The sequence below is a fragment of the Tarenaya hassleriana genome, unplaced genomic scaffold (genome assembly GCF_000463585.1).
Source record: "Tarenaya hassleriana unplaced genomic scaffold, ASM46358v1 Cleome15, whole genome shotgun sequence".
Taxonomy (NCBI): Eukaryota; Viridiplantae; Streptophyta; class Magnoliopsida; order Brassicales; family Cleomaceae; genus Tarenaya; species Tarenaya hassleriana.
In genome coordinates, this window is record NW_010964923.1 from 2,172,246 (window position 1) to 2,186,901 (window position 14,656).

General features: G+C 37.9%; 3 protein-coding genes and 2 long non-coding RNA genes across 5 annotated transcripts in view; 4 read left to right on the forward strand and 1 right to left on the reverse strand.

Moving 5' to 3' along the window:
• LOC104808936 overlaps positions 1–3,419 on the forward strand; it is a 10,394-nt gene extending 6,975 nt beyond the window's left edge. The window contains exons 19-27 of the mRNA XM_010534792.2: positions 565–806; positions 891–1,037; positions 1,233–1,458; positions 1,754–1,882; positions 1,979–2,104; positions 2,212–2,265; positions 2,369–2,563; positions 2,825–2,884; positions 2,974–3,419. Coding sequence (XP_010533094.1) covers positions 565–806; positions 891–1,037; positions 1,233–1,458; positions 1,754–1,882; positions 1,979–2,104; positions 2,212–2,265; positions 2,369–2,563; positions 2,825–2,884; positions 2,974–3,048 — 1,254 coding nt within the window. The 3' untranslated portion in view covers positions 3,049–3,419. The remainder of the gene's footprint in view (positions 1–564; positions 807–890; positions 1,038–1,232; positions 1,459–1,753; positions 1,883–1,978; positions 2,105–2,211; positions 2,266–2,368; positions 2,564–2,824; positions 2,885–2,973) is intronic.
• A 1,190-nt stretch (positions 3,420–4,609) lies between these two features.
• LOC104809115 (E3 ubiquitin-protein ligase ATL41-like) lies at positions 4,610–5,251 on the forward strand. Its single transcript, XM_010535010.1, has one exon. The coding sequence runs from the start codon at positions 4,610–4,612 to the stop codon at positions 5,249–5,251; it is 642 nt and encodes a 213-aa protein (XP_010533312.1).
• Positions 5,252–5,900: 649 nt separating this feature from the next.
• LOC104808937 lies at positions 5,901–8,140 on the reverse strand. Its single transcript, XR_771064.1, has 5 exons — positions 8,071–8,140; positions 7,229–7,293; positions 6,738–6,802; positions 6,335–6,442; positions 5,901–6,246 (listed from the first exon to the last, which is right to left on the reverse strand). It is a non-coding gene; the product is annotated as an uncharacterized LOC104808937 (long non-coding RNA).
• A 1,603-nt stretch (positions 8,141–9,743) lies between these two features.
• Positions 9,744–10,280, forward strand: LOC104808938. The gene is made up of 2 exons (XR_771065.1): positions 9,744–10,003; positions 10,120–10,280. It is a non-coding gene; the product is annotated as an uncharacterized LOC104808938 (long non-coding RNA).
• Positions 10,281–11,628: 1,348 nt separating this feature from the next.
• On the forward strand, positions 11,629–12,270 carry LOC104809116 (RING finger protein 141-like). Its single transcript, XM_010535011.1, has one exon. It carries the CDS (start codon positions 11,629–11,631, stop codon positions 12,268–12,270), a length of 642 nt encoding a protein of 213 aa, XP_010533313.1.
• Positions 12,271–14,656: the final 2,386 nt, after the last annotated feature.

Here is a 14,656-nt window from a genome sequence, read left to right on the forward strand (position 1 = left end):
TTTTTTGTTAAATGCATTCTGTTGATTCTTACCGTAGCCAAATGGAGTACTAGCATAGACCACATGATTGTCTCACACTGTTCTTACAACTTGGACCTGCTATAGGAACATGAGGGCAGATGATGTACAATTTTGTCTGTTTGTGGCTGATTTGATATGGTTTAATCATGCGGATACTCTCTCCAATTTTTGTTTTGAATCCTCTTATTTTCATCCTTTAGTAATAATACAATTAGTAAATATGTTTGACTACAAACTGTAAGACCTTAGTACAAACTAGTGGAAGTTAACAGTAGTAGTGGCATGTGTTCTCTTTCTGTTTCTAACTTCGTGAACTGTTTCATCGATTTGTCAAACAATGTGTGGAAAATTGACCTTCAACATATTTTACAAAGTGACTGATGATAAGTTGTGAACTTGTGATATTCTTTTTTGTGCGTCAAATTCCTTGTTCGTTTTGCTACTTAGTTGGAGTCTGTTGCAATGTAGTTACCTTTACATGGTAATAGTAGGCTAATATTATTGCTTTTAATGCTTGTTTGTTTATGCTTCATGGATACACAGGTCCGAATTGTCGCAGTTCAAGCTCTTACTACAATGGCTATTAGATCTGGCGAACCTTTCAGGCTGCAGATATATGAATTCTTACACACTTTGGCAGAGGGTGGTGTACAATCTCAACTTTCTGAAATGCATCAAAGTAATGGGGAAGATCAAGGAGCTAGTGGTACAGGACTTGGAGTTTTGATAACTCCAATGTTGAGAATTCTTGATGAAATGTATGCAGCACAAGATGAATTAATCAAGTGAGTGAATACCTCTTTCTGTTATGATTAATTCATATATGAATTTATGGGCAGTATATCATGTGATTTTTCATGAATAATCAGGGAAATACGTAATCATGATAACACCAACAAAGAATGGACAGACGAGGAGCTGAAAAAACTATATGAAACTCATGAGAGGCTGCTGGATCTTGTTTCCTTGTTTTGCTATGTTCCAAGGGCCAAGTACTTGCCTCTGGGTCCAATAAGGTAAATCTCTGCTGTTCTATGGTTTTTCTGTTTCATTTCCAGTTTGATAATTTCATTTTTTATTGGGGCTGGCTTTCTTGGTTTTCTTTCTCGTGTGTTTCATTATAGTTATTACATTCTTCTCACGCTCCATTTCTGTTTCATATAAAAAGACTGATAGATGCTTCTCTTTTATTTTTTTTGTATACCCTGAAGTGCAAAGCTCATTGACAAGTACCGCTCAAAACACAATATCAGTGCATCTACTGGATTAAATGACCCAGCTGTTGCTACCGGAATTTCAGAGCTTATATATGAGTCTACCAAGCCTGCTCCTGCTGCCTCGATTTCTAGTGGCCTAGATGATGATTTAGTGAATGCTTGGGCTGCAAACCTTGGTGATGATGGTCTGCTTGGAAACAATGCCCCAGCAATGAGCAGGGTTAGTTCATGTCCGTATGCGAATAAGTAATTCTTATGGGACTGGTCATCGTCTTATTAGAGTTGTGACGTCGGCTTAACTAATTTAAGTAGATATGGCCCTCCTAGGTTGTATCTACAATCATTCAAATACTATTAGAGTTTGGTATGTGATTCGTTAGTTGAAGTTCACCAGAACATAAAACTCAGTGTTTGGTTCTGATCTATCTGGTTTTTTTATTCTTATATCTTTTATGAGAAATGTGAGCTAGTTTTGATTTTTCCAGTGGTATCTCATGAGCTGCGACATTTCATAGGTCAATGAATTCCTTGCTGGAGTTGGAACCGATGCACCAGATGTCGACGATGAGAATGCTATTTCTAGACCTTCGGTTGGCTATGACGACATGTGGGCAAAGACTCTTCTTGAAACTTCAGAATTAGAGGTACAGGGTTAGCTTCATTCTTTTTGAAGGAATCTTGTAACAGCCGGAATGAACTAATTCTGATTAAGCTAAAGTGTAATTTTTTTGCATTGTCAGGAAGATGGGAGGTCATCCGGATCTTCTTCTCCAGATTCAATTGGATCAATGGAAAGTAGTATGTCCTCTCACTTTGGTGGAATGAACTATCCATCATTATTCAGTTCGCGGGGCTCACAAGCCACGGTATGCTGTACATGCTAGCGTACTGCTCCTGGTTTATATTTCCTGTAAATGCGGTTTAATGCAAGTTATGACATATTCCTACTGTTTGGCCCATGTACTGAAAATAGGAAAAATCGGGTGGAAACAGATACTCATCAACATTTGAGGGCTATAGTTCTCCGGTAAGAGCCGATTTTCTTTACCGCTTTTGTTGCTGTTTATTAAGGGTTGGCTGGACAATTATAATTACCAGTACTTATTCTTTCTTCTTTTCTCCTCCTTCAGATTAGAGAAGAGCCTCCTCCACCATACTCATATTCTGACGCACAAGGGTATGAATCATTTGAGAATCCCTTAGCAGGAACCGGTTCTGGAAATTATGGATCAGATGATGAAGAAGAAACTACAACTACTAGTAGTGGTACTGGTACAAAATTTGGATCGGCGCTCTATGACTTCACAGCTGGTGGAGATGATGAGGTAAAGCACGGTTTTCCTTTTGGCTTCAGAAGTTGTTTCAGTGAAACCTCATCTTCCGGTGTTTCAACTTTCTCCAAACTGTTCCTTTAATCCCCTGGGAATTCAGTACTAGGATGAACAAAGATCATAGATGCAATAGATTGGTTGGCATTATAATTCAAATTTGTTTGGCGAATCGATTTTTCCTTTTGCAAATCAGTTTAAAGCCATGGATGTGTAAAAAGTATGATATAAGAATATGCTCGTTTCGATTTATTGCAGCTGAACTTGACAGCGGGAGAAGAAGTGGAAATAGAATATGAAGTTGATGGATGGTTTTATGTAAGTACCCGAAAACTAAACCTTCCCTCATCCACACAAAACTCCATTACCTATTATACCGATAAATCGGTTTTGTACTCTATCTGCAGGTAAAGAAGAAGCGCCCAGGCAGAGACGGAAAAATGGCCGGCCTTGTTCCCGTCCTCTACGTGAATCAATCTTAGAGAGTGCATTTTCACGACAAGTTCATCCTTTTAACAGTGTGAGACGGGGATTCGTGGGACAATTCATCGTTCTTCTATCAGATTTCAAGACGAAAGGTGCAGGCCCCGAGATGGGGACCCCATAGATGTCCGGACCGCAGCAGCTTCTTCGGTTTGATCTTCTTTGCCTTTTCTTCTGTTTTGTGCGGAGAATTTGGTAGGAAGTTTAGAAGTTCTTTGTGTATTTTATTTCATCTACTGTTCGCCTCGTTGAGGTATGTGTGCGTTTACACCGAAGAAACATGGATTTGTTTGTTTTTACGTGTCCAATGAGTTCATGTGATTGACACTTCCATATGAATGAAGTGCAGCCGAGATTTTACGTTGTTCGATTTTCGAATTCGTATGGTGCGGGTTTCGAAATCGATTTTGAATTCATCGCCAATGAGAATCCATTTTTCGATATCCCACATGTCAGAAAGCGTGGTCTAAAAAGCAGGTGGTCGGACATAATCGAAATAGAAGGTTAACGTTCATTACTTGGGAGTCTCCACCGTTTGATACAGTTGTTGTGAACACAGATGGTAGTGTGAATGCTACAGGGAAAGCGAGTTGTGCTGGTGTATTTAGAGACGCAACTGGCAATTGGATTCATGGATTCCAACACAGTTTGGGAAGTTGTAACTCTCTTGAAGCCGAAGTTTGGAGAGTGCTGGATGCTCTAAAGATTGCATGGGATAGAGGATGGCGTAAGATTCAAGTCCAGACAGATTCAAAGGTCACGACTTTATTAATCAATTCTCAACACCACCTTTCCTTTCGAATCCGTAGTCTGGTGGGACAATGTCAGGTCTTTTTGAATCGTGATTGGCAAGTGGAAGTGAAACAAATATTCCGTGAAGCAAACTCAGTTGCAGACCAGTTGGCTAAAGCAGCAATAGATATTGCCAGAGGTCTTCATATTATTAGCAACTCTCCTACTCGAATCTGTAATCTTCTACAGGTAGATTCAATAGAAATTGTGTGGCCGAGACTCATCTCATAAGGGTTAAACCCCTCCGTTTGAAGGAAAAAAAAATAAATACAGATTTCAAAACATCGCAAGTCTGATCTTTGGATTTTGGATTTGGTTTACAGGTAAACGGAAATTAGAAAAAGAAAATAGAAAAGGAAAATAAGTGAGATCATATGCGGTGCACGTGAGCTTTAGAAAAATGGAAACAAGAGCAGACACGTGCGAGCAAGAAGCGTACGTGTCCGTCTCCATCCTCGGTCTCTCTGGTTCTTTCCATTTCTCTCACAGTCAAAACGGTCACATTTCCCGCCAAACCATATCTCCTTCCACAATCGTTTCCATTTTTCTGACGGAAAATTACCCAACGGTCATATTTTTACGATTCAAATGCTGAGAGATTTTCCATTTTACCATTTTTAGCCTTCTCCTATATATGCAAATTCTTCTGTCATAAGTCATACGCTCCTTCTCCCTGCTTCCAATTTCTCTCTGAGTTCTTCATCCGCATTTGGTTTTCTGGGTCAGTTTCGATTTTCCAGGAAAAAAGGGTTTAGATTTCTCCTCGCAATGGATATCAAAGAGCGAATCGAGGGCGATCTTTTTACTGCTGTGCTTCAAATTCCTCCACGACTTGGGCTGAGAGCCAAAGTCTTTCTGACACTTGACTGTGGAATAGAGGAAGTGCTTCGATTCCCAGACGGTGTCGAAACCATAGTCCGGAATTGGAATTCATCGAGACATCGCTTCAATTTGGATCTCTTGTGCAATCACGCCGAACATATCTGCGATTTCCTCTGCGATCGTATCCCAAATCCTTCGGCATGCGAATACTTGGCCGGGGTGATCTCTGAGGCGTCAGCGGGGATGGGTTTCGGCACTCGAAGCTTCTCCATCACCCTTCACGCCAAACTGACCCAAGAGAGAATCTTGATCCTCGTACCATCTGATTCTCCGACAAGAGCAGCGCCTGAATCTCTGTTGCAGAGGCTGTGGGAAGAACGAACGGTGGATGAGAAGAGATTTAAGGAAATGGGTTTGGAATCGGAGACATGCTCCATCTGTCTCCAAGATTTTCTGGGTTCTTCGGGCAAGAACTTGACCCACATGCCGTGCTCCCACGTGTTTCACAGCGACTGTGTGTTCGAGTGGCTTCGGAAGCAAAACTCTTGCCCACTGTGCCGACGTGAGATTTCCGATGTCCGAGTCTGAGGTCCGAACGATTTCGCCGACCCAATGAAAATTTTCCAGTTTTCCAGGTGGGTTGAACTTTGTGTTTCTTCGGCTTGGAAATTGGGTTTTTAGGGTTTATCTTTAGGGTTTAGGGTTTAGGGTTTGGCTGAATCTGCAATCTGTCCGAATGTGTTGATGAAACCCAGTGAAAATTTTCCAGTTCTCCGTGTGGGTTAAATTTTGTGTTTTTTCGGCTTTGGACATTTGAGATTTTAGGGTTTAGAGTTCAACTGTCTCTGTATACAAATTTTGAGAATTGCCTTTGGTTCCATTAATGAACAGTCTTTTTTTTTTATGTTGAACATTTGACAGATACAAGCATACATACATGGCTATGTTCTGTAAATAGATCATTAAAAAAAAGTAAAAAAAATAAAAAAGCATAAAAATGGTTATGTTATCGCAAAAGATTTTAGGGTTTAGAGTTCAACTGTCTCTGTATACAAATTTTGAGAATTGCCTTTGGTTCCATTAATGAACAGTCTTTTTTTTTTATGTTGAACATTTGACAGATACAAGCATACATACATGGCTATGTTCTGTAAATAGATCATTAAAAAAAAGTAAAAAAAATAAAAAAGCATAAAAATGGTTATGTTATCGCAAATACATTAGAGACTCATCAAAACAAAACCAGCGGACAAAGTTCCCAAAGCGAATGTAAAAAAAACAGAAACATCCTATTTTTGTTCAGAGACTCTGCAAAATGCTAACACAGAAACACAAAAAGGACTTAACCAAAAAAATGGCATTTTCCGTCATTTGCTTCTCAGCAGCAGCTGAGTTTGATGTCTTGAGGCTGCATCCACATTCCACACAGAACATTCCAACGTTAGAATCACTATGATTCGACCATATATATATATATTAAACCCACATTCGGAATTTGATGTCAGGGAGGGTGTACTTGCAGCTGCTAACTCCTCTTCGTGCTTCACAATGAAAACCGTATCAACTTCCACGTTTCTGAAATCCTTTTACCGACGAGGAAATTGCAGATGAGTCAACAATTTTGACGATGAAAGAACGATTACAATTCGCAAACTAGTTGTATTAAAGCACCTCAAACGTCGAGGATCATGGAAACTCCCAAATTCATTTCCATGAAATAGAAGGAACCTCTCTCGTTCAAAAGAAACTCCACCGTACCCAAAGCTTTTGGTTACGTCTCTGTGGTCAAGAGAAGATAGTATGGCTAAATAAACACGAAAATTTGACAGAATATTACAGAGGAGATCAAAAGAAAAGCATCATGGAAACTCCCAAGTTCTGGGAACTCAAGAGTTGGAATATTTATTTGCATTTAAGCAATTACTTAGAATCAACAATGTTGTGGATCATACTGCTGAGAAGAGCTAATTTATAAGAACAATAACATCTAAAAAGGACTGAGCAAAGATAATTTTTCTTTTCTCATAATCACCATTTTTCAGGGTTTCGCGAAGAAATCTCGAGGAACTGATACCTGGATACTGCAGTGCAGTCACGCTCACCAAAATGAACAACATTGCCATATATATCGGCAAGAACCTGAAATCAGACATTATATTACTTAGGAGCAGAATGATTAAAGAGGAAGCTCAGTTTTGTGCATGATAGGCCAAGTAACACAGTTTGGAAAAATGTATATAAACAATAGGGTCCAAAGAGCTCTCTCTCTCTCTCTCTTTCTATCACATTTAGACAGGGAGACTGTAGTCATGTTCTCACTCACATACATCGCTGCACGGGTGAATTAGATACTTGGTGCATAACAAGAGGCAGGCGCTAGAATGTATAATACCCGAATTTAACATAGAAAGAAAATGAAGTATTCTGAAATTTACAAATGATGGAGGAGATGACAATGCAGAACCAGTCCCTCAGTCAAGCATCTATCCATCCATATGCTCGGTCTTGACAATAGAAATTCATTTAAGGTCATCTCTGGATCATATTTAGTCGAGATGGTGATACCTGTAGCAACTTCACAAACTCCTATGGCTCCTTAGCGAGACGCATTCCATGTCTCCCACCACCATCTGTAGCGTAGAAACCATAAAAGTTTTAGGATGAGTCTTATGATGCAATCAAACATTTTTCAGAAGTACAGAGCCCAACATGGACCAAATCAAGGAATGTACTTAAAGGATGGATCCCTAAGAAAAGAAAATGGCATACATAAGATACAAGAGAATCATCAGAATTCAACCCCAGTGGCTTCTACGATCCAACGATAATGGCAATTACTAGAAATTCTGTGAATAACCAATTGCAACATCAATGCATTAACACCCAAGTGATCGTTTTAAAGTTTACAGCTCACAAGAGCATTTATCAGACAGAACATCCAGAACTAGAGCCAAAGCTATTTCGAACATGGTCTCTTTCCCGGAAAAAGTGTCTGGCTCCGAATCTTAAACTTGAAGGGGATGTAAAGAAATGAATCAATACACTATAAAATAAACGGGGATCATTTCAAGTTTTGATAAGACACAAAGGGGGGAACATGAAACGGATTCGCCTCTAGCAATTTTGATTTCACTCAATGCATCAAACAAAGTCCCGAAACGAACGGCAGAACCTAATGGCAAAGATCAAAACAGAGATTGAACTGAGAAATGCAAGAGAGAGAGAGACAGGATCTCAAGTCGAGAGGAGAAGCAGACCCTGTATGACAAACAAAAACAAAACCACGGGATCTCATCGAGATTGTAATAAATGGAAGAACGAAGAAGAGAGAAATCTCGTAAAAATCAAAACGGACGCAAGGTTGGATTCGAATCCAAGGAGAGAGACGCGGAATGAGAGGTTCGTACCTGTTCCTCGAACGAGAGAGAGATACCCGAGTGTGGGTGAACATATGTCGCAGGCCCGCTTCCTTCGAATCTTCTCGGGTCGAACCTCTCTGGTTCCGGGAAACACTCGGCGTTTCCGTGGGTTAAATCACACAAATATATAAAAAGTGTAGCAGGAATTTCTAAGGATACACCAAAAAAAATATAACACATTAAATTTTCTTCGAAAAAGACCATATTACCCTTAATGAAATCGTATAATTATAATTGCAACGTCGCAATTGATTCTAAATACAGTTACAATTCATTCTAAATACAGTTGCAATTGATTCTAAATGAGGTGGCAAAAAATACATCTTATTGCTTATAAGATTTTTAGTTGTTATATGGTTATAAATACTTCTTTTTTTAGTCATATATTAGTTATATAACAGTTGTAATAAAATTGTAAAAAATATAGAAAAAATGTTATTTTGGACTTTTTAAGTGGAAAAATGGTATAAAATTGAAAAAAAAAATTATTGTTCATCTTGGGTGTATTGGTGAAATTGTTGTGACAGATTTGGTATATTTTGTGATTTACCCGTTTCCGTGAGGTGCATTCGCGCTGTAATGCGCTTGAGGTCTGCCCTAGGTGGGCTCGGACTTCTTCTTTTTTAATAATCATTATATCAAAAATAGGATAACATTAAAATTTAGTAATGATGAGACTAATAATTTAATATTTATATCTTATATATTTCACTAATGGTTTGATTAAAACATCGTAAATTTACTGTTATGACCAATAGGATCAATATATAATCACACTATATTTCGGATCATATAGATCACCGATGAAAAAATATATGTGATGAAATCAAAATAACAAAGGGATGATATTTTTTATAGTGCTATTTTTTAATAATAGAAAATATTTTTTTAATCATAATGCAATCATAAAAAATAATGTAACAAATATTTATATATAAAATTTTCAATAAAAATATCTCCAAAATAACTAGTTTAAAAACATCACATCTACACAAATCTTAAATCATGTAAGATTAAAAACATTACAATTAAAATATAATAATGAAATGAAATTGTAAATTTAAAAGAAAAAAGAAAAAGAAAAATTACATCACAATGAGAACTTTATATATTCCTATGTATATTGAATCTCGAATATACTTTGACTTGATTGTTTTTTAATTCAGTTTTTAAATGTATAACTATATTCATTTTTTATATTAATTTTCGAAAAAATTTAATTTTAATTTTTTTTATTTTTCTATTTAGTTCAAATTCTATGAAAAAATAATTTTAAAACATTATATTCAATATACATATAATAATATATTATTCTTTTTATTTTTATTATTTTTAAATTAGAGTTGAAATAATTATCTTAATTAAAATAAATGATTTATGCAGGTTCTTATTAATTGCAAAACATATGTCTAACCAAACATGCAACTCCTTAATTGCAAATGATATCCAACCAAAACATGCAACTCTTTTAATTACGTATCCAACCAAAGTAGCATCTCCTTAATTGCAAAACATATCTAACAAAACATGTACATATTTGTTTTACCAAAAATAGAAAATAAAAAAAATATCATCGTCTAGTCTTATTTAGGACAAAGAAAAAAGACTTTCCTATATATAGATTGGTAATATAGGGCAAATGACAAAAGGTGTGAGGGTGAATAAGAAGAAGAAAAAAAAAGAAGAAGAAGATTAGTGAAAAAAAAAAGAGAGAAGAAAGATGAAGGGAGCAATGAAGGGGATGGTGATGGTGATGATGATGGTTATGGTAATGGTCATGATGGGAATAGGAGAAGTGAAAGGAGAGACTCCATGTGTAATGAAATGCATAAAACGTTGTTTCGGCATAATCCCCACACCCCCTACATGTCTCAACACTTGTCGGAAAGCTTGTGGTGTTCCTTCTTCTACCTCATTTCCCGTACGTATTTTATTTTTTACTTTTCCATTATTATTACATTTCTCAATCTTTAATCTCTTTCCCATTTGTTTCGTATAAACTAATTTAACCTTTCAAATATTCGTTTTTCTTTATAGGACCAAGCGCCTCGGAATGATTTCATAACGATCGAGCAATGATGTTTCAGAAATTAAAGTTGTTTTTTATCTTCTTTCTATGTTTGGAATAGTTCTACCCTACCTTGTAATGTTCTATCCATTAATAAAAATAAAATCCAAACTACCATCATCTAAATTAATACACTCTAATCTTATTTTATCATTATAGCATCATTTTAAAACAAAAACAAAGAATAAAATAATCATATGCCATAATATAAATCAAAGTTAAAAGTTCACATGTGGGAAAAAAATTCAAGGTTGTTTTTTTTTGAAAAAACGAAATAATTTATAATAAAATGAATCATTCACCAATAACAACATGATAGAAATTTTATTTCAAAATCATACTTGTCCTCCATGATGCTCAGATAAGAACCTCCACACTGATTAGAGGTTTCCGGTTTGGTAGTTTAATCACACCAGAAGCTGATTTGATTTGGGATCGGTTGCGAGACAAAACGGGAGCGTTTTGTTAAGTACTGAAAGACAACGTTATAATTTTGTGTGAAGGTTTGTTAGGTTTGTTATTCTCTTCTTCCTTTAAAGGAGAGAGAGTTGATGAACTCTGTATTCTTTTTCGCCACTTTCTTCTGTTGTAACTCTCTTGATAGACATAGCTCACGATCTGTTGTGTGAGTCTGCCAAAGCGTAGGTTCGATCGGTGCTAGTGGATTACCGAGTTTCCTCGGCCGAGACGTACGTGCGAGATTTATCTCGATAACCGAACTCGTTAAAGACCGGATGTCGATCGCATCTTCATTTCGGCTTAGTGTTCATTCGAAATCACGAGGTCTCGATTCTAGGTTTACACAATAGCAATACTCTATACATACGAAATTTTGTTACTTGTAGGGAATTTTCAAAAATAATTCTGATATTATTAAGTATCAGGCAGAAAATCAAATATTTAAATTCGTAAATTTAAGCATTCTTATGAAACAAATACTGATTTCAAAACATCGAAAATCTGATCTTTGATCATCTTTGAATTTGGTTTACAAGTAGTTGTGGATGCCAAACGGCGATCACAATAAAAAAAAATGGAAATTAGAAAAACAAAATAGAAAAGGAAAATAAGTGAGATCACATGCGGGGCACGTGAGCTTTAGAAAAAATGGAAAAGAGAGCACACGCGTGCGAGCAATAAGCACACGTGTCCGTCCGTCTCCATCCTCAGTCTCTCTGGTTCTTTCCATTTCTCTCTCAGTCAAAACGGTCATATTTTCCCGCCGAACCATATCTCCTTCCAGAGTCGTTTCCATTTTTCTCACGGAAAATTTTCCCAACGGTCATATTTTTACGCTCCAAATACTGAGAAATTTTCCATTTTACCATTTTTACGTTCTCCTATATATACGAATTTCTCTGTCGTCAGTCACGCTCTATCTCTCTGCTCCCGAGTTCTCTGAGTTCTTCATCCCGCATTTGGTTTTCTGGGTCAGTTTCGATTTTCCAGGGAAAAAAGGGTGTCAATTTCTCGTCGCCATGGATATCAATGAGCGAATCAACGTAGATCTTTTTACTGCAGTGCTTCAAATTCCTCCACGACTTGGGCTGAGAACCAAAGTCTTTCTGACACTTGACTATGAAGTAGAGGAACGGCTTCGATTCCCAAACGGTGTCGAAACCATAGTCCGGAACTGGAATGCATCCAGAGATCGATTCAAGTTGGATCTCTTGTGCAATCATGACGAACATATCTACGATTTCCTCTGCGATCGTATCCCGAATCCTCCGGCATGCGAATACTTGGCCTGGATGATCTCTGAGGCGTCAACGCTGATGGGTTTCGGCCTTCAAAGCTTCTCCATTAACCTTCACGCCAAACTGACACAAGAGAGAATCTTGATCCTCGTACCGTCCGATACTCCGACAAGAGCAGCGCCTGAATATCTGTTGCAGAGGCTGTGGGAAGAAGGAGCGGTGGATGAGAAGAGATTTAAGGAAATGGGTTTGGAATCGGAGACATGCTCCATCTGTCTCCAAGATTTTCTGGGTTCTTCGGTCAAGAACTTGATCCACCTGCCCTGCTCCCACGTGTTTCACAGCGACTGTGTGTTCGAGTGGCTTCGGAAGCAAAACTCCTGCCCACTGTGCCGACGTGAGATTTCCGATGTCGGAGTCTGAGGTATCTTCAATCTGTCCGAACGATTCCGTCGCCTTCTCGTGTGTTGACTCTGATCAAACCCAGTGAAAATTTTCCGGTTTTCCATGTGGGTTGAATTTTGTGTTTCTTCGGCTTTGGGCATTTGGGTTTTTAGGGATTATCTTTTAGGGTTTAGAGTTTGTCACTCTCTGGTTCCATGAATGAAGGGCTCTTTTGATGTTCAACATTTTTGCATATTACACCAAATGATTCACCAAAACCAGCGAACAAAGTTCCCAAACAGAATGTGAAAAAAGGCAGAAACAAACAGAAACATCCTAATTTTATTCCAAGACTCTGCAAAATGCTAACACAGAAACACAAAAAAGACAACCAAAAAATGGAACTTCCCATCATTTGCTTCTTCTAAGCAGCAGCTGAATTTCACTGCTACGATATCCTCAGGCTGCATCCACACAGTATGTTCCAATTAGAATCACAGATCCTCATCTGTTACTCGAAAATTATGACACTATGATTCGACCATATATATGTTAAAACCAGACCCGGAATTTGATATCAGGCGAGGTGTTCTTACAGCGACTAACTCCCTTCATGCTTCACAATGAAAGCTTTATCAACTTTCCCATTTCTGAAATCCTGTTGCCGACGAGGAAATTGCAGATTAATCAACAACTTTCCCATAGTAGCTTTCAATCTAACCTGAATCCTAGTGTTCATTCCCATGAAATAGAAGGAACCTCTCTCGTTCAAAAGAGATTCCACAGTACCAAAAGCTTTTGGTTATGTCTCTGTGGTCAAGAGAAGATGTAACTTAATAAACCAGAAAATTTGACAGGATATTACAGAGGAAATCAAAAGAAAAGCAGCATGGAAACTCCCCATAACATAGAAAAAGGACTAAGCAAAGATCATTTTTTTTTTCTCATATCCCCATTTTTCAGGATCGTTTCTGGATCATTTTGTCAAGATGATCATACCTGCAGCAACTTTACAAACTCCTCTGGCTCCTCACCGAGACACATTCCACGTCCCCCACCACCAAAACATAAAAGGTTTAGGCGAGAATTGTGAGTTTCAAGATTCAATCACACACTTTAACAGTCCTAGAGAGTTAAATCTTCTCCCACCACCAGGTAGCAGATTGAAGACTGACAAAGAATCTAGCACATATCATATAGAATGGCATTAGATGACCAAACATATTTTGACCTCTATCAGCCTGCTAAAAGTGTGGCTCTAAGGATACCAGACATTGCTCATAAATTAGGGACGTACAATCCCTAATTGCAATATGGAAATGTGAAGTGATCAACAACAAACAAATCACTAAAAGGAAACACAGGACGGTTAAAGATGATGACGATGATATATATTTGACATTTATCTAGCAGATTAATGATGAAAACTCATAAAATGGAACGATAGTAACAGAAGGAAGTTCAACTTGAAATTGAAAATGAAAGAAACTTACGATTGGCTGCTGGGAGACTTGCCGGTGCAAACTGCTTCATCAGCCAGTTTCACACGAAGGGCATCCTTTTCTTTGGTTGAATAGGAAGCTACATAAGAAATCCCCATCTCACGGACTGCAATTTCACCTCTGTTCGCCACTGCACTCCAGCCTTCTTAGCCTTCCGACTAACCTTAACACTCCGAGATCTTTGACTGGGGAAGCTAACTTTTCTTTCCAAAATGAAGTTGCACTGAGAACTCCTAAGACATAGGATACAAGAGAATCATCAGAATTCAACCCCAGAAATGATGCATCAAGATTCTCCGATTCAATGATAATGGCAATTACTAGAAATTCTGTGAATAACCAATTGCAACATTAATGCATTAATTTAACACCCATATGATCATTTACAGTTTACTGCCCACAAGATCATTTATCAGACAGAACAGAACGTCCAGAACTAGAGATCAAAAGATTCCAAAATCAACCAATGGACCAAAGCTATTTCGAACATAGTCTCTATCGGGGAAAAGTGTCTGGCTTCGAATCTTAATCAAAGACGGATGTACAGAAATGAATCAATACAACTAGCAAACAATACGGGGGATAATTCCTTAAGTTTGGATCAAGACCCAAAGGGGAAAAAACGGGAGAAGGATTCGCCTCGTAGCAATTTTGAATTCACTTAATGCATCAAACAAAGTTACAAAACGAACGGAAGAAGCTTAAATGGCCAAAGATCAAAAGAGAGAATTTGGACTGAGAAATGCAAGAGATAGACAGGGTCGCTTACGAGAGGCGAAGCGATGGATTCGCGATTGGTGATCACGGAAACGTCCATTGCCATATGCAACAGAGAGGAGAAGCAGACCCTATATGACAAGCAAAAACAAAACCAAGGCATCTCATCGACATTGTAATACATGGAAGGAAGAAGAAGAGAGAAG